The sequence below is a fragment of the Candida metapsilosis genome (assembly GCF_017655625.1).
Source record: "Candida metapsilosis strain BP57 chromosome Unknown scaffold1, whole genome shotgun sequence".
Lineage (NCBI taxonomy): Eukaryota > Fungi > Ascomycota > Pichiomycetes > Serinales > Debaryomycetaceae > Lodderomyces > Lodderomyces metapsilosis.
Genome location: NW_027138159.1, coordinates 851,166 through 875,776, shown reverse-complemented (window position 1 = coordinate 875,776; position 24,611 = coordinate 851,166). Strand labels below are relative to the sequence as shown.

The window sequence follows — 24,611 nt, the reverse complement described above, 5'->3', positions numbered from 1 at the left end:
AACTTTCATGATCATCCATTTGAGTGTATAAGATTCTATGAAATTTGGCAATGGAAAGCAAAAGAGAAGATACACTGTTTTCATTGAATATGTAATATTCATAACTTGCCAATGAAACTTGTGTCCAAATGGGTATCTCAATCCCATTAACCTCATCTCCAGGATTAGGAAAAAATAAAGAACCAGAAAAAAAAAATAGCTCCTCCGTACACCATCTCATCAAGCTCGTCATACAAAATGGGTAAAAAGAAGTCAAATTCAGCCAAGGCTGCACAGTTAATGGAGTCATCAGTAGCACCAATTCTCGAGATCAAATATAAAGACCCATTGTTTTCAGTTGCTGCACATCCCACAAGACCAATCTTTATATCAGGGTTAGCAACAGGACGTGTACTATGCAACACTTATGATGCAATCAAGCTTGAAGAAGCTATGGAAGCGAATAGAGAGGAAGTGGCTAAGCTTGATAAACGTGCTTATGCCGAGGGTAAGATTCCTCATGTCACGAAATCAGTGTCACAGCTGAAGAATAAGTTTTGGACGTTTGTTAAAGACTTTCCTGATGCAGATTCAACGGTTGAATCCAATACTACAACCAATTGGCAAACCAAAAGGCACAAAGGGTCCTGTCGGCATGTCATTTTCGATCCTAGAAACGACTGCTTGGGGGAATTTGTGTATACTTGTGGATCTGATAATGTTATCAAAAAGGCATCAACTGAACTGGGTAAAGTTGTAGGTAAAGTGGATGTCAATGAAGACTCAAAAGAGAAGTTAACAAAGTTGTGCCATTCGACAAGCCACCCATTTTTATTAGCTGGGAATGAAGAAGGACATGTGTTGGTGTATGATTCTTCCAACTTGTCGTCAAATAAATTAAAATTCAAAGTTGGTCAAATACATGACGACTCAATTAATCATATCTTGATGATGCCTCAATCGCCATACCATTATCTTACCCTTGGATCAACCACGTTGGCTCATATTGATATTCGAAAGGGAATCATTTCACAATCTGATGACCAAGAGGATGAACTATTGGCCATGTCTTACACTACTGATGAATTGAGTGAAGGCAAAACTGACACTGTATTGGTTAGTCATGGAGAAGGAATCGTTACCATTTGGAAGAATTCCAAAAATAAACTAATGGATCAATTATCACGTATTAAAATTAACAAGTCTGCCTCAATAGATGCAATTGTGCCAACAATGAACAATGATTCGGAAGAGATGGCACATTCTGTTTGGTGTGGGGATAGTGATGGCTTACTTCATCGTATAAATTACAAAAAGGGCAAAGTTGTTGAAACACGAGTGCATTCTACCGTTGATGAACGATCTGAACCCGTGGATGAGGTGGGAGTGTTGGATATTGATTACGATTATCGATTGATTAGTGCTGGAATGGATAGATTGAAGATATGGTCAAATAAAGAAGCTGAAGAAGAAGAGGAGGAGAATGAAAGTAGTGATGGTGAACATAGTGACAGTGATGATGGACTTGGTGGTAGTGATGATGAGCTTGAATTGTCCGGTAGTGATGTATCGAGTATCAGTGATGTGTCTGACATTGAATTAGATAATACTGACCGCGAGGAAGAAGTTAGCGATGCAGCGCAAGATGATTCAGCTGAGAATGACAACGATGAGACACCCCCAGCTTACAAACGCAAGAGGAGAGACTTTTCTCAAGTAATCACCAAACCGAAAACCAAGTCCATTGATATTAATAAACTCACGAAACAAGACAGCGAAGAGAAGGATGCACCACAACCACAAGCAAAGAAGCAAAAGACCAAAGAAAAGAAACTCACAACCAAACAAATAAGAAACATGCAGAAACATGAACATGGTATTAAGAGATTCGAAGGGCTATAAAAGATACATATATAGTTATGTGGTTTATGTAGTGTAGTTGTCCTTATTTTTGCAACTTTTTATCGTGATCTGATTTTATTGCTTTTACGTAGAGTGCGTCGAAATTCTTATCAACCACCGACCAAAATTTGCTTTCAGGATTATACGATACGCCAACACATTATAATCACAAGACTGATACTGCTAACACCGACAAGTTTGAAACCAACTATGGAAAACATCTTCACAGTCCATGACGTTGTACTAAGCAGACGAGGGTCATATATTTTGGGTACCTTGATTCTATCTTCTCACCATCTTGTATTCACATTTACAACAAATCAAAATCAACCATCTTCAACATCCACCACAGCACAACCGTCACAGCAAAAGGAAATATGGATCTGTTACCCTATAATTGAAAGAATTGCAAAATGTCGAGGATCCACTTGGTTGAATAACAATGCGGCAGCAACATCAAATTCTTCAAGTATTGAGTATCGAATATCATCGGCTATTAATTCATCGTCAACGGCAACGACAAACTCCCCTTCACCTCAACCACAATCAATTACACCACAAATTGAAGGGTTTGATAACTATAGTGCTTCAAACATCAGGTTACAATGTAAAGATTTTACCTATTTTTCATTTGATTTCAAAAATGATTTAATCTGTACAGAAGTGTTCAACAAGTTGAGCTCGTTAGCAACAACTGTGAAGACTGAAAACGATATTAAATCACTATATGCATACTCATACGTTCCAAACAATTTGGAAAAGGAATTGAATGTGAGAGGATGGGATATATTTGACCCTGTGGCTGAGTACACCAGATTAGGCTTGATTTCAAAAAATGGCGACGACAAGTACTGGAGAATGTCTGAAGTGAATGCCGATTACAAGTTTTGTCCATCTTATCCACGAATCCTAATTGTGCCAAACTCCATTTCTGACAATGTTTTGAAACATGCAGCTAAATTTAGATCGAAACAACGGATACCGGCAGTAGTCTATAAACACAAGTCCAATATCAATGGCAATGTCATTGCTAGGTGTGCTCAGCCTTTAGTTGGATTGAATTTGCAAAACCGGTCGATTCAAGATGAAAAGCTAATTGGAGAGATTTTCCATTGTCAAGATGTTGAGCGTAGCAGACGATTGAAAACAAATGATGGAGACGAAGGTGCTGATTATCAATCACAGCAAATGCAACGTAATTTGCTAGTTGATTTGAGACCTGTCACAAACGCAATGGCTCAACATGCATTGGGAGCGGGGACAGAAAATGTCGATAACTACAGAAATAAAAAAAGTCGAAGTAATGATACCAATGGTGACGAGAATAATAATAATAATAATAACAATAATTCTCATGTTTCGCGAAGCCCACGTCAAGTTGATAAGATATTTTGCAATATTGATAATATTCACGTGGTGAGAGATTCGCTTACGAAGTTGACAACTGTTTTGAACGACCTCGATCGATTTCAACAACCATCTGTTGCTGGCCAATCTCAAAGCCCGTCAGTAGCTGCAGCTTTACAAAACGCACTAACCAAGACGCAATGGTTGAACCGTCTTTCCATAATATTACAATCAGTGGATAGGATAACAAAGTCAGTCCACCTCAACAACACAAATGTGATTATACATTGTTCTGATGGATGGGATAGAACGTCACAAGTATCTGCGTTGGCGCAATTATGTCTAGACCCATATTACAGGACCATCAAGGGCTTCATGGTTTTAATTGAAAAAGAATGGGTTAGTTTTGGTTTCAAATTCAACACTCGAGCCGATCATGGTGGGTGCATAGGTGCCGTGATGAAGAAGCAGTCCAAGAAGCAACATCTGCATCAACATCGAGATGGTAACAGGACTGATGAACAATCGTCAGAAATGTCTGTTGATAGCTTGCAGTTGGAAAACACACTAGCCAACGAAGCCACCACGGGTGCAGGAAGTGCCGCAGCAGCCAGTGTAACTTCGTTTTTACAAAAAGCAGCTAGGGCTGCCCGTGATATTAAAAATAGTGCACAGAATGGATTATCTAGTTACCCCGATGGGAATCGACCTAATTCACCTGACACGAATTCCGATAAACTGTTTTATTCACCATCATCTAGCATTTACAGTGGGAGCAATGAGAGATCACCAGTGTTCCATCAATTTTTAGATTGTGTCTATCAGATTGTTCGTCAACATCCCACAAAGTTCGAGTTTAACACTAGATTTCTCAAGAGGTTGCTATATCATTACTATTCTTGTCAATATGGATCGTTCTTATGCGATTCAGAACGCGAATTACTCCAAGTACATAAATGTTACGACTCTACTGTGTCAATTTGGGATTATTTCAATTCACGGCCAAATGAATTTGGCAATAAATTGTATGCAGCAGATGCAGATGTCGCAGATGATGAAGTTATATTTTTCAACCCGGCTGATATGAAGTGGTGGTTTGAGTTGTATGGGAGGTCTGATGAAGAGATGAATGGATTGTCAAATTCTTTAGATCGGAAATTTGCACAAATGGCCTTGAGGAAGGAGTAGATAGTGCACAGGGGGGGTATATTAAATACAATTTGCATTGAGTAATTATGAGGATTGGGGAGAAACTTTGTGGCCTGAAGATATTAAAAAGTAAAGAGTCTGTATAGCGGTATGTATAGCGCATTCTAAATGGTAGTTCCCCGGATTCTGATACGATATATTATCTCTGTGGAAGAAAAAAAATCTCCCAAACAACTTCGAACCGATCAGCCCCTTCCATAGACCTTTTGAGTTGATCTCTACAATCTTACAACTTATCACACTCCTTTAAAAATAAAGGTAAGCAGAATGAATGTGTTAACAGCAGAGAGGTTAGTGAGGTTGGCCTACAAGTACCCCGCTTTGCAAAACACATGGTACTTGATCGCCACAGCTTGTTTAACAGTTGTCAACCAACCACAAGAGATTCCCAAGCTTTACCATTTTGCACTACGTCAGCAACTATTGGCAAACCCTACCTCACAAGAAACATCATCAACAAGTCTTTTAACCGAACCAAGCTTGATTAAATTGGCCCAAGATTCTATAAACTCCGCCAAGCAGTTTCAAGACTTATCGGCTGTCGGTGTCAATCTCCCTGATGTTTTGATTCCCCATTCCTACTACAAAGAGCTCCCATTGAAGTTCAAGTATTCGAAGCATGTGGATATCATTGCCGCACAAGACCAGCTCACGGCAAGGTTTAGGGAAGTGATTTTGAAAAGTATCGCATTGAGTGGATTGCCCAAAGCTATCAATGCATTGATGATATTGAAAACAGTTACTCCTACCAACTTGAAAAGCGGACTCACTCCTGAACGTCCTAGAATTGTTAGTCCTGGCCATATCCCTTCAGCATCTATAGTCAGTGAAGACGTTTATGGAACCAGATTTGACAAGGAAGATGATACTGCAGAGGATACAATTGATGGTCCCATTAGTGAACTGTCTATTCACCCACAACAGATTGCTTCTGACTTGGTGCGAGGATCTAATTTTTGGAACAGCGTTTACTCAAAAATCAATAATAGAGTCAAGAATCAAATGTTGACTGCATATCCGGACTTATGGTACCACGCATTCCACCATGTACATGCGCCGTTGTTGAGTTATACAAAGATTATTTCCGGTAAAGAGACATCGATGTGTGTTGTTGCATGTTTGATTCCACAAGATGTTAATCCGCAACTAAAGGGTCATTTGAAAGGAGCCTTGAACAATGGTGCAACTAAAGAAGAGTTGAATAATGTCAGATCAATGGTGTTTGATATATGTGACTGGACAGGGGGGATTACATGGAAAGGAGGAAAAGATTCTGTAGCGAAATTGTGAATGATATAGATGTATAGAGTATATGATTGTTATGAACAAGAGCATGCCCAATTCATTAAAGAGGTGAAAACTCGAACCGTGTACCTCTTCAATGGGTCAACAATAGTCGGGTATAATTCTCTTTTAACAGAAGCATAGTGCTATACTTCACCAGTGACCATTTCATGACACAAACATCATTGATCAAGATCCTGCATACTAACGATTTTGTTATGCAATATGACTAGATCTGATGAGGGTAAGGACCAATAGTTTCAATAAATGAACCTCGCTACTACAACTTGGTTTGGTATCAAGAATTAAACTGTGGTTGTGCTGTTTTCTTCACTGGTTTATCCATCTAATTTTTTTCACTTTTTTTTTTTGCAACATTTTGAAGTGAAACCTCTACTGCTCAATTCATGAAGCGAATTAGTTTCCTCCTTCTGTTACCTGTTACCACATGTATATTAATCGGCAATCATTTCGATGAAAATAGTAATTTGGGGATTATTCATCAGCTAAGTAAGCTTGATTTGGTCCATAAAACAATTAACTCATATAAAGAGATGCAATTCTTGCAATTGCAACCATTATCAGTCATTCACCTTCCATTCTCCCAATCACTTATTTTCAATGAGAATATTCTCAACAAGTCAGAACAACCACTGTTTATCGAGCTATCATACGAGGAGAGTACAGTATCCAAAATTCTTGCCGACCCTTCGCCCAACCAAGTTATTGATCCATCGATTGTACATTGGACTCCATTAGGCGACTGTGCAACAAATCATGCTGGAGATAAAGCTACATACAGACAAACCTGGTCATTGGAGTTAGATTTGGGACTTGACTTTAGAGTGAGCTACGGAGGATATTTCATAAACTTTGGACCGAGTTATAAAACTGAATTCATTTTGGGGAAAGGTATTGGTGGAAGTTATTCTTGTGACGTGGATCCAGGAAATACGTTGCAATTTGCAATCCTCTTTTCTACATACACAGTCGAAGGGGTCAGGTATAGGCAGCTAAAGAGAAGAAAGTTTGGTAGAGGGTTTCGATTCGGACGATGGATTCCTATCGGCAAATACGAACAAATTGGGAGAAGTGATATTCATGTGGCTTGCTTTACACAACCACAATATCTACGATGCAAGAATAGATAGAAATAGAACTCGACAGCTTTATCTATACATGACAACTTATTCATCTTCTAAATCCTCTCCACTTAATGTAAATGGTTCGGGTACTGGTGCAGTTGTTATATTCAACTGTCTGACAGTTTTGATAAATTCAACAGGCTCCTCTGGCTTGGTGTCATCTAAAACAATTATACTACCAGTTCCTCTGAATCTCCTAACCGGTACAAACCTATCATCTTTAATGAATGATACATAACTGGATTGTTGGGGCAATACTCTGGATAAATTTTCAATCTTGTAAGGTGTTTTTGAGTAGCGTATGGTTGCGGGCTGCGAGCTTATCTCTTTCTTATCATCCTTCTTCTCGTCCCCTTTGGATGCCGTTGATTTGCTTTCTTTGGAAGGAGCTTCTCCATCCTCCGATTTCTTTTCTTCTTTTTTGTCATCCTTTTTTTCTTCATCAACATCCATCTTATCAGTTTCCTCCTTCTTGTGTTGCTTCTTTTTAGCTCTTGTCTTGGCCTTAGCAGTGGTTGATAAAACAGCAGTAGCCAATTTATCCGGTTGCTTTTCTTTAGATTCTTCCTCCTTAAGGGGATATTGGAAAAATTCTTGATTTGCATGGCAGTTGAGCTCGAATTTTGGAATTTTCAAATCACTGCCTCTAACTCCAATTAGAGATGTAGGCGCAAATGACAATGATAAAAAGTGAGCTAAGGGGAACCAATACCACGATTGCGAAAATATAGCTAATCCAACAATTGCTTTGCTATTCAATGTGTTTGTTTGTGCATTTTCTAAATTTATAGTGACATTTCTGCCTCCAGCGTCGATAATACCTTGGGACAAGGTTGCTCCAAATTTGGCCAATGCATCCTCATGTTTATTCTTGATAGTATCAGCATATTGCTTATTGAAATCCTTCACTTTTGGATACAAAAATTCATTTTGTTGAATCAATATCATTGCTGATGCCATCATAGCACCCTGTCTGACAAAATCAACAGGGTCTTTAGTCAAAGGTTCCAAAACTTCAATCGCAGGTGCATAAGCTCTTCCTGCGCATGATATTCCAAGTGCCAACGCAGTACCATATCTTACATGTGGATTGTGGGATTGAGACAACAATTTGACCAATTGAGGGGCAGCACTGTAATCACGGATTAATACAAAACCCAAGTTTAAAACTGCGGCCCTCCTTACATCATCACTTGGGTCTGAAACAGCATAATGCAACAATTTCTTGATGGCACCGTTGTCACCAGTTCCTGCAAAGGCCAAACCAATGGCAAATGCACCACCATATCTCAAAATGGGTGACTCTTGTTTTAATAGATCTTCGATAATGTAATCTGCTTTTTCCTCACGACCATAGTGCAATAACGCAATCCCTATGGCTAAACTTCTGATGATATTCTCGTGCTGAGTTTCTAAAGCGTACGTCAACATATCACTGGTGGCTTGCTCGTTTCCAGATCCAAGCAACACCAAACCCATACCCAAAGCAGCAGCCTGCGACGAGGTGGCTGAATCCGAGTAAAGAACAACCTTTAATGATTCATACAAATCTTCTGCTTGGGAATCCATTCCAGCAACACCTGCACCTAAAGATGCTCCATGTAATTGAACCTCAATGTCATTGGCTCCAGACGAGCTACCATTGTCGTCGAGGAACTTCTTTAAATAGCCAACAACCTCTCTTCCATGACCAGCGTAGATAAATCCCAATGCAAGCAAAGAACCACCTTTTGTGTGCGCAGCACTGCTTGAACCTGGTAAGTATGGCTTCAAAATGGTACGTCCTTGAGAAAGGTTCCCTTTGTGAATTACACCTAAAGCTGCAGTTGCAGAAAACTTTGACCAATTTGTGGCTCTTCCCAACCACTCCAAATTCTTTCTAAAGAATGAATCATCAGTTGTACCTGCATGCATGTAAGCGTTAGCAAATGTGACAGCAGAGTGGAAGACTGAACTTCTTCCATCCAAGAGGTTCTTGGTCTTGTTTAATATAGTGATATCGGTGTCATTATTCTTGTAAAGGAAGGTGTTATCAAAGTCGGAAGTTGGTACTCCAGATAAAATATTCAATGTCTTCTTCACAATCTCGTTTTCAGTTTGATTAGCAAATGATTCTGTAACCTTGTCCAAAAGCTCCTGTGATGCCGTGTTTACCAAATCAAAGGCTGCTTGAAAAGCGATAAATTCTTCACCTTGCTTGACCAACTCTTGAAATAAATTAATTGCAAGTTGAGAGTCATTCAATTGCACAATAATTTTAATGATGGTGAAAAAGTCTTGATTCTTTTTCAATGTCAATAACAATGATATTAAAGTGTTTAAAATCTTGACCCTGAATACCGAGTTTGTTATTGTGGAATTGGAGCAAATCAAGACATAGTTTATCAAATGAAGTCCTTGTTCTTCGTTATTTTCAATTTGTGTCTTTAATATGGATTCCACCAAGTCTAATCTATACGATTCCAAAGCAATACCCAATGTCAACTTTACTTCATTTGCCTTTAAACATTTTTGTAACATCTTTTCGAAAATTGAGGTCAATCTGGACTCTATCACTACTGAGTCGTCACTAAATTTCTGTTGAGATAATGAGTTGTACAAGTTAATGCATTTGCTGACAATGGTCTCCACGTATTGGGACTGCTCTTCCACATTGAATTCGTCACCCGCATACAATGCATATTTCACAGATGCATCAAAGTCACCCAAGTTGTAATAAACTTTTGATATCACCAACGCAGCTAAAGCTCTTTTCTCAAACGAAGAGTTTTCATACAATTCCTCCAAATCAGTGATGTTATTGGCAATCTCCGCCCACAACTGGTCAACCACTTCATTCAACGATGATAAAGCGTATGACTTTAAACTGGTGTCTGGTTCACCAAGTAACGCTAAATATGGAGCCGCAGATACCAATGCCATTATTTTACTCGTGCTTGTACTGTTGTAATTGGGAAAACAAATCAAAACTGCCTTGGTGGGACTATTTCTTTTTTTTCGTTCGGTGTTGTTGCCACCATAAAAAAAAAAAAGTTTACTGTCTCAAATTCTGCTACCAATCACGTGGAGAGACATTTCTCCTGCCATCAACAGATTAATTGGTTTATTATATAATTGTATAAAACTATGAAAACAGTGTTTATTGACTAATACAATAAACGAGTAGCAATTTTGTATGGAGTTTGCTCTAGTTGTTCATACAATGCTTTGATATCGCTGATATCGACATCGGAAATATCTGCCATCAAGTAAGCAATATCTCCTTGTGAATCACTGAATTGCTTCTCGATATTGTGATTTGATAAAATATTGTTGACTGTTTTCAAAACACCTGGAACATTGTGGTGAATATACAACACTCTGACAACGTTTTGTTGGTCCAAATCCAATGGTCTTAACGAAACTTCTGGGAAGTTGACCGCACTTTGTGAAGTACCTTCGTTGATGTACTTTGTCAATGCATTGGCAACTTCTACACCAATGGCAGATTGCGCTTCTTCCGTTGATCCTCCAATATGTGGAGTCAAAATAACATTTCTCAATGAAGTCAATTCACTAGCAAAACCATTCAAGTCGTCGCTGAACAATCCTTCACCATTCTTGGCTGGTTCATGTGGATATACATCCAATGCAGCACCACCAATCTTTCCAGCTTGCATAGCTTGGACCAATGCTGGAATATCGACAACTGTTCCTCTAGAAGCATTGATCACATATGCACCATCCTTCATGGCAGCAAATTGCGGTGCACTCAACAAGTTCTTGGTGTCTGGAGTAGCTGGGACATGTAAAGTGACAAAATCAGCTTTTTGTAATAATTCGTCTAAAGTTCCGACTTGTTTCGAGTTACCCAATGCCATGATTGTCAACACATCATAGTAAATCACATTCATACCCATAGCCTCAGCCAAAACTGACAATTGTGATCCGATATGACCATAACCAACAATACCCAAGGTCTTTCCTCTGATTTCCCAACATTTAGCACTCACCTTGTTCCATGTTCCAGTGTGCATTTCAATTGATCTATCTCCCAATTGCCTTGCCAAGGTAATAATTTCAGCAATAACCAATTCAGCAACTGATCTTGAGTTGGAAAATGGTGAGTTGAAAACAGCAACTCCAGACTTGGCAGCAAAGTCCAAGTCGACTTGGTTAGTACCAATACAGAAGCATCCGATAACTACCAAATTCTTTGCATGCTTCAAGACTTTTTCCGTCAATTTAGTTTTTGATCTGATACCGATAGCGTGAACATCCTTGATCTTTTCCAACAACTCTTCTTCTGGCAATGAAGATTTGTAAAATTCAACTTGATAACCTTGTCCTTTGAAAATGTTAATTGCGGTTTGGTTGACATTTTCCAACAATAGTATCTTAATATCACCAGTGGAAAATGGTTTCAAAACTTTAGTTGGTTTTGAAGGAACATACTGGCTTAAATATGATTGAGTTGGAGATGTTGAAACGGCGTTTGGTGAACCAGAAATGTTCAAAGCATTCTTGAATGTGTTTGCAATATCTTGAGGATTGGTCATTTTGTTAATGTGATCTTTAGTACTTGAAAAGACTGTTTAGTTTATACACTTCGACAGCTAATTGATTGAGTATAACTATAAGTACAATTGCAAGAGAAAGGGTGATAAAATTTTTTTTCTTTTATTAATTATAGTCCTTTTCCAGACGTTGAAAATTGGCGCGGTATTGAATGTATGATGAGAATATAGTTTGTTTAAACGGTGCAACATGTGAGTCAGTTAAGAAAAATTACGTGTAAATTGTAAATTGCAATTTAAAAAAAAAACATTTGTTAAGGTGCACGTGATATCACATCTTTTTCCATTTTACGTTGCTTTCCACAATGAAACCAATTCCCAGTCTTACCACTAGGAGAACAAATAACCACAAGTAGCTACCAACTTGAAGATGTCAGTGTAGGGTCCTCTAAGTATAGAAGAGAAGAAAAGGGTCTATTTAACGTTAGATGCGAAGATAAGATAAGACAATAAAGTTGTACAATCGGATCAATTTGACTCCGATAAAAATCTGACTCCTTTGAATCAGACTAAGCCGCACATTTCCATTTTTTATCACATGTGGTTCAGGTCATCAAGAGACATTATAAGACGTGGAAGCTAATCTCAGATTGTGTCCTCTCATATCTATGCTGTTCAATTTGCTTTTAAGAAAAGAGGTTATGTCCTTAACATGGCTACATTGAGAGTGTGAAAAATTCGTTAGCTCTTCTGATCGTCACTGAAGGATGACAAGTTTGCGGCGCACGCTTGGTTCTTGATCAGCCTGAATACTTGTTAGTTGCGAGTCTATGTGAGAGTACAATATGTGATGGCACTTTCTATACCCTGGTGTGCTTAACTTACTACCAGTTGTGTGGGTGGGAAAAAATGAAATCAAAAAAATGTAAACAAGCCATCAATACCGCAGGTATTCATTAACTAGGGTCACCATGTCAACTACAATCTCATCCATAGCGACAAAGGCCAACGAGAGTCAGATGAATGAAGATATCCGTAGGCGGGACCAAAAGATTGATGAGTTGGAGAGTGAAATTTTACAACTAAAAATGCAACAGTTGAAGCACGATCATGAAGAGGACAAGAAATTGTTCACATTGGAAAACTCATTGTGCAACATCAACAACAAATTGACTGAAGTAGAGATGATTAATGCTGACTTGCGAAACCAGTTAACGCTTAGTCAAAACATTATTGAAAAGAAGAACGAAGAAATTAGAAAGTTAAAGTCGACACTCAAGGATCAGCAAGCAGTGATATCAAGGGAGACACTGGTCTTCCAATATAAGTTGGATGAACTTCAAAGACAAATTAACCAAATTAGTGAAGTCAGAGCAAACACTACCTTGAAAAGGCAAAGTGCCAATCTTGAGCAAAAGCGAAATCTGTTGCGTGAAGAGGTGGAGAGGCGAGAAAAAGATAAATCGGCTGGATCCAACTTGGGATAAGGCGTTTAACTTGTTGCTTCAGTAAATTGCACATGCTATTGCTGAAATCTGAGTGTGATGTTCTGCCCTTTGACTGGTTGCACAATATTGTTGTCTTGAAAAGACAAGAAGAAAATTTCCAATCAATCACAAGCATATCGAACAAACTTGAGGACATGTTCCTCCCAATAATCAACAGCTCTATTGGAATGAGACTGTTATTCCTATTTATCAGTCTCGTACTTCCTGTCTCACCAGCTGCAATGGCTTTCACCAAAGAAGAACACACAGTCTTTCATCATGATTCAGAAGAGGTCCATTCTTGGGTATTCGCCAACCAAAAGCATTTACAGTCGTCCCTGCTTTGGAAGGCCATGGAAAAAACCACCCTGGACTTCAACAAAACTGTAGTACACCTCAATGATACCAAGCAAACTTTTATACTATCATCAACCAACCCTATTACGTTTTACGAGTTCGATGCAGGAGAGCCAAATACACGCTTAGACATTGTACCTGCCACTGGGTGCTTGCGTATGGTCAACAACACCTCAAGTATTACCTATATTGATGCACAAGGATACTCTCTTTCTACGCCACCCGGAATAACTGTTGGGGTTTCCTTGTTGATAGTGAGTTTGGCTAGCGATTATGGGTTTGACGGGTTAGGAACGAAGCTTTACATGAGCAACACTGTTATATGTCGTGCAGGTGAAGGCGAAACGATACAGATTCAAAAGAGGTTGAAATTTACGTCGTTCCCAAAAGCAAGGTTGAAAAAACTCATTTGGAAGAAAAAGAGAAAGGCAAAATCAGTCATGAGAAGATTCAAGGATGTTTTCAAACAAAAGGACTCAAGCAGAGAGGTGTCAACCACTAGCTTTGGTGATTGGTCAGAAGACAAATGGACGGATCTTTATACTCTTTACAAGTACAAAAAGTTGGGGTTGTTGTTTTTCAACTTGAAGGAAATGAAGCATGAGAAACCTTTTTGCGAGAGCAGACCCGATCACTTGCAATGTCTGGTTTTAAATCGATGAGAGACAGCGTGTCGCTTTTTTTTGGGAATGAAAAATTACGTTAGTTGTTGCCACTGGGTACACCTACTTCACGATCTTTCTACGTAAAAACAAAAAATCGCGACGTATAATTTGTTATGCTTATATTTGTATATTTACTAGAGTGAATTATCCATTTTTATTTTTTGGTTGCTGGCAGTATTAACTCAATCAGATTAGCCATGCGGGTGCTAAATTTACTATTATTAACATGTGGACTTTACATAGGAGGGAGTATGGGACATGCCCCCTCTTACCCCGAGGAAAAACACATTATCCGAGAAATTGACCAGGAAGAGATTCATTCTTGGTACTTTTACGATGAAGGGCATCTAACACAATCTAAATTGTGGGACGAGATATCTCTGGGGCTGAATTATTTCTACGACACGGTGATTCATTTCAACAAGACGAACCAAACGTTGGTGCTTACATCCACTGATCCACCCACATTTTATCAGGTTGATCTTGAATTGATTGGACTTTTCGACGAAGAGGATGCAGAGGAGTTGGATGTACTTTTGCCAATGAATGATGGTGCTACTATGCTTTTCATGGATGCAAAGAACAACATACTACAGTTTCCGTCACCAATTAGTGACAACGTTATCCTTACAAGTCTACTCATGAATCAAGGAATTGAAGATTTTTCACTCAATGATTTTGCAAATGGCACCATACCAATTGAAATTGGGGATATTGAAAATGATGAGGATTTTGAATTGCAAGCAAAGAAGTTGTTGAAATTACTTTTACTCCCTCTCAAACTATTGAAGAAGTTGCTAATGCTTATCAAGTTTCTCCTTTGCTTACCATTTCTTATCATCAAAAAGATTATTCTACTTCCATTCTTGTTGATTAAAAAGATCATCATGTTGCTAAAGAAGAAGGTTTTAATTTCGATCAAGATGAAGATTACAGCAGTGGTTGTAAAGGTTAAAGATACAGCACTGGATGTAGCAGAAAAAACTGTTGATGTGACTGTTGTTGTTGTTGTACTGGTTAAAAAAGTTGTAATTAAAACAGCTGCTAAAATTGACTACGATGTGAAAAAGGTGGCCGCGAAGGCTAAAATGACCAAGGATAAGATTATTGAGAAGGCAATAATGGAGAAGATTAAAATCAATGATAAAGTTGATAACAAGGTAGGACATGCGTTGATGAAGGCCGAGAGAACTAAGGAAAAGTATTTTGGAGGTGGTGGAGAATAACATTCACGATAAGCCTTTTGCACACTTTCCTCATCAAGCGTCATGTTGTCTATGAAGAGAAACATGTTAATGTGATTGTGCAATACCTTGACAGAAAAGGACTTTCCGTATTTGTATTTTTGCCTTATTGTGTGATGAAACCTACCTTCCAATGACTTTTTTTTTTGTTATGTTGCCACAAAACCTTCCTTGATAGGTTTGCCATTATTTTGATATGCTTTGAATAATTTGTTATGCTGTCCATTAAGATCTAGAAATGGCTGGTGTATTTTATGAAGCCATGGAATGACAATATTTCACCAGCTGTCCTTTTTTAAAATTTGACAATAAAGAGTTCACACCACAGACCAGGATGCAAGTTAAAAGTTTACTCGTTCCGTTGACCACTTTGATTGTGACTGCTCTAAGTGCTGAAGTCTACACTGTTTCCAATACTAGTGATGTAACTAGTCTTTTCTACCCCATTGAGGAAGAACATTTGGTTCATGAATTTGAACACCTGGAGGAGATTCATTCATGGAAGTTTTCTAATTACCAACATTTTCAGTCATCGCAATTGTGGCAGGAGTTGGATACACCATCGGGAAAGACTGAGTTTAATCAGACTGTGGTGCACTTGATTGAGACCAATGAGACTTTGATTCTTTCTTCGTTGAGTCCAGTTACGTTTTTTGAGTTTGAACTTGATTCATTTATTAGTAATGGGAAACTTGGTGCTAATTCTACTTCGCAAGTGGATTGGTTTAATGATGAGGATGATGATGATGAGGAGGAGGAGATGGATCTTGAACGACAGGCGGCTGCTCTATCCCGTAAAGGAAGTGGCACACATGGTGGTGCTTTTATTGATGATGATGATGAAAAAGCAACCATGGTTATTCAATTCGACCCCGATAGTGAAATTCTCAAGCGTGCGTCGCCCAATATGGCTATTAATTTGTTTTTGGTTAGTTTATATGTTGAATCGGGAGCTGATGGGGTCAAGAGTATGGTTGAGAATGATGACACGATATTTGTTGTTCCTAGTAAAGATGGAGACGTTGAATTTGAAGCTCAAGGAATATTGAAATTGATTATTCTTCCAATTCTCAAGTTGAAGAAGTTGATTTGGATTATTGAGAAGAAGACTATAGCCTTGTTGATTAAGCTTAAAGAGTTGACTGTTGCTATATTGAAAAAGACTAAAAAAGTTATCATTTTAATTACGATTAAGACCAAGTTGATTATTTTGAAGACATTATTTCTTATTAAACAAAAGGTTAAAAAGGCGAAGTTGTTGGTTGAAATTGTGACGATTGTGACTAAGGAGAAGACAAAGTATAAGATTAAAAAGACATTGATGATTATTGCTATGTTGAAGGAGAAGGCCAAGGATAAGGTTCGTAACACAAAGGAGGCTTTGAAAGCTGCGAAAGATAAGTTGAAGAAAGGTGGTGGAGATTGGAGCGATAGCGACTAAAGGGTCTCACAGTAGAGTGGGTGGTGGTGATATATATTTTATGTAAAATTTAAAAAAAGGATAACAGATTATTTAATATAAAAGTACAGTTTAACTAATAAAGTGTATAAAGTGAAAACTTAACCGAAAAGAAGAAAAAGGGAGATTTCTCCTCAAAATCACAAGTCTGGTGGAATACATACCTCGGTGTACAATACAACCAACTCTAATACTGCAGTAGCTCCGTTATCCAATACAGTATCAGTAGTGATAGTCTTGGTTGAGTAGTCTCCATCTGGAACTGATGTTGGGATAATAATGATACTACCACTTCCTGCCGCAAGGGAGGATGAAGCATCAGCTGGGGAGGTAGAGATTGAAGCAGAAGCACCGGAGGTTGGAGTAGTTGAGGCAGAAACACCGGAGGATGGAGTGGTTATAGAAGCGGCTCCAGCAGATGGTGAGGAAGCAGGGGATGCGGAAGTAGCATCTCCCGTTGAAGCAGGCTCTCCAGCGGCAGTTGAGCTCGATGATGATGATGATAAGGCAGCACCAGAGCTTCCAGTCCCTTCAGCACTAGATGGCGAAGACGAAGAAGAAGCAGGTGGTGGACCAGAACTTGTGGCCAATGACGATGAGGTGGTGGATTCAACTGCTGGCGCACTGCTGCTACTGGATGTGTCTGCTGTTGGGGTAGTTGATGCAGGTGTAGTATCAGGGGTGGTAGTCGCATCAGTATCAGTTGGAGTAGCTTCAGTATTTGGAAGTGTTGTAGTGGCAGTGTATATAGTGGTTGTAGTCAAAACACCTTCGGCATTGGTCCAAATATAGACAACACCATTTTCTTCGACAACTTGTGGGACAGTAGTAGTGGCGGTCGCTTGTGGAGTAACAGTCACAACAGTGGTTCCGTCGTAAGAGGTGGTGTCACCATCCGCAGCATTTACTTTTGATAGTAATGCACTCAAAGTAAGTAGAAGCAAGGAATTTATTTTTGTTGAAACCATATTGCAAATGTTAGTCTTTTGGTTATTTGTTCGGGAAGTGTTAATGTGCAATTGAGGTTCTCGTGCAAGTTGTTGTTGCTATTAGCGTATTTGGTTTAAATGAACGAACGTGGTTGCGAAATAGAACAAAGGCTAGGTCTCGTAGAAAAAAAAACGTCAAAAATGAAAAAAAAAGAAACGAGTTGCATACAATAGAGAAACAAGAAGAAATCTGTATGGTTTTTATATGATATTTCTCTTTTGCAAGAATTATACATATGTGGAAAGAAAGAAAACACGCTTGCTGGTGAAAATATTAAAAGTTGACGGATTTAGGTTTAGTTCGTAAGTGCTTTAGTGTAATACTACTACATTGTTTGTATAAAGAAAATAAATAATAAATGCACTCAACCGCCGAGATAATTCTTTGTTACACTAATTTATATTTTACACAATCACATATATACACCTATAAAGTGAAGTTAAGGTTCATAACCATTTTGTTGAGAACTATAATACGTGACAATAAGGTGAGGAGAAATGTTGAGTTGAAAGCAATCGAGCGGATATAGAACAATGTTTATATGTTGATATTGTACTCAAAAGAGGAAGAACTATGAGAAGTGAAGATGTCGCCTTGACCAATGTTAATCAGCGTAGTAGTATACAGTTTTAGCTCATATTGCCTGTTAACTGGTCTCATTTCTTGTAATGGAGTTTATAGAATATTACGTAACATATTACGTAAAAAAAAATAAAAAAATATAAAAAAAGTTTAAAAGCCAGCCATTTTTTGACTTTTTTTTTAAATATTATGTTATGGTGTGTCTAAGTGGAGACAAAGTTTTTAGTTTATGCATACACTCAATATGTAATGGTATGATTCCGTTTCTCTTTCTGATGTATCCACGTCAAATCGAGACTCTTTTTTTTTTAGTATATGCAAAAACATAACCACACGCCTCAGATGTAAAGACTAGAAACAAAAACGCGATGATTTGGCATTTGAATTTAACGACATGTTTCACATCTTACCTTCTGGAAATGCAATGTTGAACACGGTCAAATCATTTCCTGTAAGGTCCGCGAACGGAAATAACATTAATTATGGTAAATTGTAACATCATTTGTTATCAACGTGTTTTCGACAAAAAGAAAAACCACACACGTTCCCATATTACACGCTTTTGTGTTTTGTTCCTCCCCCAAAAACCAGACAAGATATTTCTAGAATAGGTATTTAACCCCAGCTACATATAGAACAATGGCAGCTTCCATTGCCTCTTAATCTGACGTATAGTACACAGCAATAGTGGATTCTTTTACATCTCTATTGTTCTTGAGACGTTTGTGCGTCAGCTTTCTCTCCATTTGTTTACTTTGCTTCTAGTTCTGGTTGGTTTTTTTAAATCTTACAGAGATGCACTAAATAATTGGACAAACATTTCATCGAATCAATATCAATTATGTAATCACACTAGACTACCGTATATGCTAAAACAAGAGTCAATATACTTTTACTTAAAACTATAATTAATCGGAAAGTAAACTACATGGCTCAGGGTATACAATTCTCTTTGTTTTAGCTACTCTTTGTCTCTATATTCACAGTTTCCTACCGCAAAAGCTCGTATACAGAGGGAAAGTACTTTCGGTTGTTTTACAATGAAAGCCTGCTTGAGATTTGTTCATAACATAGTATCATCCCCTTTATTGCTCATACAACTAAGCACAATCGTACTGTATTCTGGTCATATACTGCATTGAATTAGGGGTACAACATTACCAAATAAACACGCGTTAACGTAGTTTAAACTTCCCGTCAGCTTCCAACAAGGACTATAAAAAAACGAATAAATCGTTTCCCATAAACCTTAAACTTTCACTTTTGCAGAATTAACCTTTACAGTATAGTCATGTATCTAATAGTAGCAGACTAATGACTAGCCAGCCCATTGTACATACTGAATAGCTTTAACTTCCGTAAATGTGTTCGACTTCATCTTTGTTAGTTTTACGATAGTTTACACAAACAAACAGATTAACAATACAACGGAAACGTATTCATTGTCATATTTGGGCTTGCAAAGAAACTTATCTTGTTCTACAGAAAAAGAGGTTGCTTTGGATTAAGTTACGTATGTTTCTTTAAGAATTGGTCTGGCCCTTCTCTTTTCTAGTTAACAAGAAACCATCAATCAATGTGCTGCCGACAGGACACACAATTTTCCCTTCTAGACCAATGTGGACTATGTGAGTAGCACACTGGTCCCGCCTCTTTATAACCACAAAAGCTTTTAACTCAACTTCGTTACTCATTAGATTGAAAAGAAATGCAAAGAAGAAAATATTCCGTTTGTAGTTGCAATAGCCAGCACACGAAAAACAAAGTACACAAAACCTCACAATTAACCCCAAAACGGAATACCAAGCTACTTGAAAGTGTTTGGAGACACGCATTAGCTTCACCACTAATAGTCATTGGATATATGACTAAACCAAAACCGTTATACCCGCATTCTACGTGCACGCCTGAAGTGCGTCAAGTAATACTACGAGAACTAAATGGTAGAGCTGAACTGAAATTTATGTACCCTGGCTTCTATCATGACTATATTCTTACAAAAATGCTACTTGCTCCAGCAAGGCATCCAAAATCCCTGCTTTCATTAATGCGTTCCCCAAAACACTCAAGCACACAAAACAGTGAGCTTGCTATTGTCTGCGACACCAATAGAAAAGTGCAGCTCACTACTCTCTTTGAAACCGTACATTTCTTGCGATTTGATGAACGCTTGAGATAGTTAAGGAATTTCTGCTCCAATGGGTTACCTGTCTGCATCTGAATTTCTTCACCAGAAAGTGTACTCGCCATTGGAAATTGTTGCTCTTTTCATCAGCGCTGGCAATGGTGTGACAACTCTGGCAACACCCCATTGACTTATTATGAAGATCCTCATAATGCCTCTAGGAATCGCTTTATTGTACTTCAGAGCCACTATTATTCCTCCAGTCTTGTATGCCTCTAAATCTCATCCTTAGTTCTACTTTTCACATCATCTATCCCCAATCCTAATCGCGGATACTCTTGCACCAATTTATCACTCAATATATCTCCTAATTTCTTGAACCCTTCCATCTTACCTTTAAGTTTAGCATTCAGTTTGGCAGTGACTTCAACAAATTCCCTGGTATAGATATCAGGATTTCTACCATCTTCAATATAGGAAACAACATCAACTGGAATCAATTTATCTTGCAAATCCTCACTATGAGAGACAGCTTTCAACTGGGTAGCTAGCATTTGTAATTTATTGGATAATGCCAGATTCGACTGAGGTGTTCCTTGATTATCGTGTACTAGGATACCTAATTCAATGAATGACTCGATCAAATTAGCCACTTTTTCGGCAGCTTGTGCCAAAGATGCATTCTCTTCGGTCGGAGCTATCAGGGTAGTTGTCATATTATTTGATAAGAATTTTGGGGGTGTACAGTAACCTTGATAAACAGTGTCCAACACCAACCCTAAAACAATTTTCACTGGCAACTTTTTTTTTTTCTTCTCTAATTCTAGTGATCATTTGCAATCTTTTTACAAAAACAGTACCCATTGCAACTGATAACATTAACCACTCAATGTTCGTGTCATTGAAGTATAATAAACAAAAGTATGAAAATGCAGCAAAGAAACGAAAGCTAGAAAGTGACAAAATACATTCATCGGCCAAAAGTGGAGGGAGTTTATTTAACTCAAGTGGCACACCTAGCCAGACGGAACAGTTTAAAACCACTTTGAAAATCAAAAACACCGACGCTTTGAAGGCGAATAGCCAAAATTATGAGCAGCCAACATTACCAACGAGCCCATTTATGCCTCGGTCTGTTATTCAAAAATTCCATGACCTGTACCAATGGACAGATAAAGGGGAGTATATTATTATGGTTCGATTTTCCTACAATAAAGAGAAATACAAAGAAAGAATTGGGTCAAAGTCAGAGTATACAGTAAATAAAGCTTCACCTGCTTATCTGGAGGATAAAAATAATCAATCGAGGGATGGTGCTTGTGGTCCTACGCTACTGAAGTCAAACTCCTCCTCGCCGACGAAAAAGGCGCCTTCAAACTCTTCCAATACAAGCTTGAGGTCAGAAAAATACGTCGGGTCTAAAGGAGTACCTCATACACCGGTGAATGGCGAAGCGTACGACTCTAAATCGGGACTTGGCGAACCAGTGACTAAAAGTGACGATCCAGCCGAACCAAAGTACAGACGAGTTTCATTCACCTATAATAAAGAAAAGTACCAAGTGTTTCTTGAATCGAAAACCCTGGAATCTTCACAACATACTAAGTCAGGTAGAAAGCTGAATACTGACTCTCCTGTCTCTGGCGATGAGATGCTGAATTCAGCTACATCAGAACGAAGTTCCATTTCCTCAAAGGCAAGCACCCACACCACCAGAACAAATACCACACAAGCAGAGACTAGTGAAAAGTCCAAAGACACAGCAGATCCAATTTCTAACAGCCGAGCGCACTTTACTTCAGCTCCCAAAGAAGTGGAAAATGCCAAGGAAGCGAAAAATGTGAAAATGGTTACAGTTCGATATCCATCCACTGCCAAACGGAGTCAAACGCAGCCTTCGACTGTTGTTGGTGAAAATAAGGAGTCAAATACATCTGCATCAAAATCCGATGAAAAAGTGCAGGAATCGAATACCACAGCAACAAAACCAATACAACCTACTTCACAACCAAGTGTCATCCCCACTAAACCCACCAGCCATGGATCACAGGTAGTCAGTAAATTGCGACGGAAGCTGCTGGTTAATTCACGAGCTAGACCAAACTCAACGCCATCAACTGTATCCTCTTCGGATCCCATCCAGCTATCATCTCCTTCTGCATCAAGGTCATCTACTCCAGACTCGTCCTCGTCATTGTCGTCATCATCATCCTCTCCCTCACAATCACAATTACCCGACTCTGAACCTGTAGTGGCCGAAGAATCCGACGTTGCTATCGATGAGAGCCAAGTTGACACACCCAAGCTGGGTTCAAGTCATCAGCCACAAAGGAGCACCATCGAGACTTGCGAAGTGGCACTTGATACTATGTCACGTTATTCAGATCTACAAGCCGAGCTAAGTAATAGTACACTAGAGAAAGTTGATTTGAATAGCCATCAGCAAGCTGAAATTGATTGGTTTAAAAGCTTGATTGTTGTTGCTGAGAAATTGAATAATTTAAAAGATACTTATAAAGCAATCCAAATGATAAAACGGAAGAAAGCTGCTACATCTTAAACGGTTATATGTTTATATATTAAATGTATCATGCACTTTGATCTCTTGAATTGGTCAATGAACCTATCTAAAAGGCTCAGAACTCAGTGTGAAGTGCAAAAAAAATATTTCTTCCTGCATATAAAAACAATTTAGTCGAAACTTCAACGAGATAATCCATTCTCAGGATTAACAAGGTAATTGACTTCAACAAAATCATACACCACGATAGATTGGTACTTGTTCGTATAATCCATTACATTACAATTTCCCTTATATAAACAGTACTGCCCACCAGGTCTATCATGAAACCAGTCGTCTCAACATTTCAAGCATACTGTTGCTTTATACTATCATCATTTGGAATTGTCATTTTATCAATCATAGGTTACTTGTTCAATACAAACAGTGAATCCTTCATGGGTTCCATAAATGATCCGGAAGATGGTAAAGCAGTTGCCAATACGGTGTTTGGTGGTGTGTTTGTATACTTGGCATTCTTTGTCTTTTGCGGATTACAAATACTTTTAATCAAGAGGCAGAGCAGGATCAAATTGTGAGGAACCATGACCGAGGGGTGTTCGGGTGCAATGGTCATGGAAAGACCTTACAAAATGTCAAATACATTGTATTCAATTGAAATAAATATATAATATACACAGCTTTAAGTAAACTCACTCATAGTTTAGCAACTTCATCTTGTGGAATTGACATCTCTCGCCACAGGCAAATCTCTAGAACAAGGTCTTTCGTACTAGTAATCTCACCCTTTGTGGCCCCATTGTTCAGTGCACCTCTCAAGTGACCCTTCAATTGAGGTTGCACGTTCTGAGGTATTAGGCATGCAATGATAGCTAATGACGTCTTCTTTGCTGTTAATATATCAGTGTAGCTTAACAATGGTGAATATATATGTTGGTAAGTAAAGTACCATAAGTCCGGGTACGCATCAACCATTTGATTCTTGACTCTCTTATTCACGTTGTTGGAATAAACTGCATTCCAAAAAGCTGAACCTCTAAGTAAGTTAGATTTAACTCTTTTTGTGTCAATCGAGTCTGCAGATATAGGTCCATCGATGGTATCTGTAGCATTCACATCGTTCTGCTTGACCTTAACTTCGCTGGATCTAACGTTGTGCTCTTGAGAAAACCTGGATGGTGTTGCGGTTTTCAATATTGTTAACCCATTAATTGCTTTGGGGAGCCCGCAGAGGGCACTCAACTTTAAAATTACCTCACGCATTTGATTTACTATAAACTGCTGCTTTCTTCTTATGTCTTCACCTCGAGTGTATTTATATGTTAAAGGAATAAGCTTGTAATAAGTTCCAGGGATCAAAACATCAGGAACTTTAACCCCCATGGAATAAAGCTTCATGCATCTCTTGCTCGAGTTAATTGAATCATTGGCCAACTTTATCATATACTCATTATTAACAACTTTCTCTTCATCGCTGCAAAATTCAAACAATTGTTGACGAAGTGCAAAATGTAAAATTGCTGGTATCTCCTCAACTAGGTTCAATTCGAGCAAAGCAGCAGTGGCGACTAGGTACCATGTGTTTTGTAGATTGGGATAGTGATATGCAAGTCTGAGAAGTCTGTTGGCATCGAGAAGTACCATCGTTGTTATTAAAGTGTAAGGTGGGGAGAGCCGGATTTAATTCTTTTTAGATTTCGTTTGTGATCTCCACAAAGTTTCTCCATATTTTTTTCTTATTTAACCTCGGATTAATTATCCGCCATTTGATTTTGTACCAAACAGTTCTATTATTTTGCTTCCAATTCCCATGGACAAA

The 24,611-nt window shown here is 38.5% G+C and overlaps 14 protein-coding genes across 14 annotated transcripts; 9 read left to right on the top strand and 5 right to left on the bottom strand. All coding sequences in view use genetic code 12, as the record gives it.

Moving 5' to 3' along the window:
* Positions 1 to 237: 237 nt before the first annotated feature.
* On the top strand, positions 238 to 1,881 carry JIP5 (Jip5p; the record flags this gene model as incomplete). Its single annotated transcript, XM_067692969.1, has 1 exon — positions 238 to 1,881. One exon carries the CDS (start codon positions 238 to 240, stop codon positions 1,879 to 1,881), a length of 1,644 nt encoding a protein of 547 aa, XP_067550421.1.
* A 210-nt stretch (positions 1,882 to 2,091) lies between these two features.
* On the top strand, positions 2,092 to 4,416 carry I9W82_000394 (phosphatidylinositol-3-phosphatase; the record flags this gene model as incomplete). The annotated part of the gene is made up of 1 exon (XM_067692958.1): positions 2,092 to 4,416. The coding sequence occupies one exon, from the start codon at positions 2,092 to 2,094 to the stop codon at positions 4,414 to 4,416; it is 2,325 nt and encodes a 774-aa protein (XP_067550420.1).
* A 288-nt stretch (positions 4,417 to 4,704) lies between these two features.
* Positions 4,705 to 5,727, top strand: I9W82_000393 (carboxymuconolactone decarboxylase family protein; the record flags this gene model as incomplete). Its single annotated transcript, XM_067692947.1, has 1 exon — positions 4,705 to 5,727. The coding sequence occupies one exon, from the start codon at positions 4,705 to 4,707 to the stop codon at positions 5,725 to 5,727; it is 1,023 nt and encodes a 340-aa protein (XP_067550419.1).
* Positions 5,728 to 6,128: 401 nt separating this feature from the next.
* On the top strand, positions 6,129 to 6,872 carry I9W82_000392 (uncharacterized protein; the record flags this gene model as incomplete). Its single annotated transcript, XM_067692936.1, has 1 exon — positions 6,129 to 6,872. One exon carries the CDS (start codon positions 6,129 to 6,131, stop codon positions 6,870 to 6,872), a length of 744 nt encoding a protein of 247 aa, XP_067550418.1.
* Positions 6,873 to 6,908: 36 nt separating this feature from the next.
* On the bottom strand, positions 6,909 to 9,788 carry RPN2 (proteasome regulatory particle base subunit; the record flags this gene model as incomplete). Its single annotated transcript, XM_067692925.1, has 1 exon — positions 6,909 to 9,788. The coding sequence occupies one exon, from the start codon at positions 9,786 to 9,788 to the stop codon at positions 6,909 to 6,911; it is 2,880 nt and encodes a 959-aa protein (XP_067550417.1).
* A 224-nt stretch (positions 9,789 to 10,012) lies between these two features.
* Positions 10,013 to 11,404, bottom strand: SER33 (phosphoglycerate dehydrogenase; the record flags this gene model as incomplete). The annotated part of the gene is made up of 1 exon (XM_067692914.1): positions 10,013 to 11,404. The coding sequence occupies one exon, from the start codon at positions 11,402 to 11,404 to the stop codon at positions 10,013 to 10,015; it is 1,392 nt and encodes a 463-aa protein (XP_067550416.1).
* Positions 11,405 to 12,333: 929 nt separating this feature from the next.
* KIP4 (Kip4p) lies at positions 12,334 to 12,849 on the top strand (the record flags this gene model as incomplete). The annotated part of the gene is made up of 1 exon (XM_067692902.1): positions 12,334 to 12,849. The coding sequence occupies one exon, from the start codon at positions 12,334 to 12,336 to the stop codon at positions 12,847 to 12,849; it is 516 nt and encodes a 171-aa protein (XP_067550415.1).
* A 188-nt stretch (positions 12,850 to 13,037) lies between these two features.
* I9W82_000388 (uncharacterized protein) lies at positions 13,038 to 13,868 on the top strand (the record flags this gene model as incomplete). The annotated part of the gene is made up of 1 exon (XM_067692891.1): positions 13,038 to 13,868. One exon carries the CDS (start codon positions 13,038 to 13,040, stop codon positions 13,866 to 13,868), a length of 831 nt encoding a protein of 276 aa, XP_067550414.1.
* A 200-nt stretch (positions 13,869 to 14,068) lies between these two features.
* Positions 14,069 to 15,097, top strand: I9W82_000387 (uncharacterized protein; the record flags this gene model as incomplete). Its single annotated transcript, XM_067692880.1, has 1 exon — positions 14,069 to 15,097. One exon carries the CDS (start codon positions 14,069 to 14,071, stop codon positions 15,095 to 15,097), a length of 1,029 nt encoding a protein of 342 aa, XP_067550413.1.
* A 352-nt stretch (positions 15,098 to 15,449) lies between these two features.
* I9W82_000386 (uncharacterized protein) lies at positions 15,450 to 16,556 on the top strand (the record flags this gene model as incomplete). Its single annotated transcript, XM_067692869.1, has 1 exon — positions 15,450 to 16,556. The coding sequence occupies one exon, from the start codon at positions 15,450 to 15,452 to the stop codon at positions 16,554 to 16,556; it is 1,107 nt and encodes a 368-aa protein (XP_067550412.1).
* Positions 16,557 to 16,714: 158 nt separating this feature from the next.
* On the bottom strand, positions 16,715 to 17,542 carry I9W82_000385 (uncharacterized protein; the record flags this gene model as incomplete). Its single annotated transcript, XM_067692858.1, has 1 exon — positions 16,715 to 17,542. One exon carries the CDS (start codon positions 17,540 to 17,542, stop codon positions 16,715 to 16,717), a length of 828 nt encoding a protein of 275 aa, XP_067550411.1.
* A 3,004-nt stretch (positions 17,543 to 20,546) lies between these two features.
* Positions 20,547 to 20,987, bottom strand: MED10 (mediator complex subunit; the record flags this gene model as incomplete). Its single annotated transcript, XM_067692847.1, has 1 exon — positions 20,547 to 20,987. The coding sequence occupies one exon, from the start codon at positions 20,985 to 20,987 to the stop codon at positions 20,547 to 20,549; it is 441 nt and encodes a 146-aa protein (XP_067550410.1).
* A 173-nt stretch (positions 20,988 to 21,160) lies between these two features.
* On the top strand, positions 21,161 to 22,831 carry I9W82_000383 (uncharacterized protein; the record flags this gene model as incomplete). The annotated part of the gene is made up of 1 exon (XM_067692836.1): positions 21,161 to 22,831. The coding sequence occupies one exon, from the start codon at positions 21,161 to 21,163 to the stop codon at positions 22,829 to 22,831; it is 1,671 nt and encodes a 556-aa protein (XP_067550409.1).
* A 657-nt stretch (positions 22,832 to 23,488) lies between these two features.
* On the bottom strand, positions 23,489 to 24,436 carry I9W82_000382 (carboxymuconolactone decarboxylase family protein; the record flags this gene model as incomplete). Its single annotated transcript, XM_067692825.1, has 1 exon — positions 23,489 to 24,436. One exon carries the CDS (start codon positions 24,434 to 24,436, stop codon positions 23,489 to 23,491), a length of 948 nt encoding a protein of 315 aa, XP_067550408.1.
* Between the last annotated feature and the right edge of the window lie 175 nt (positions 24,437 to 24,611).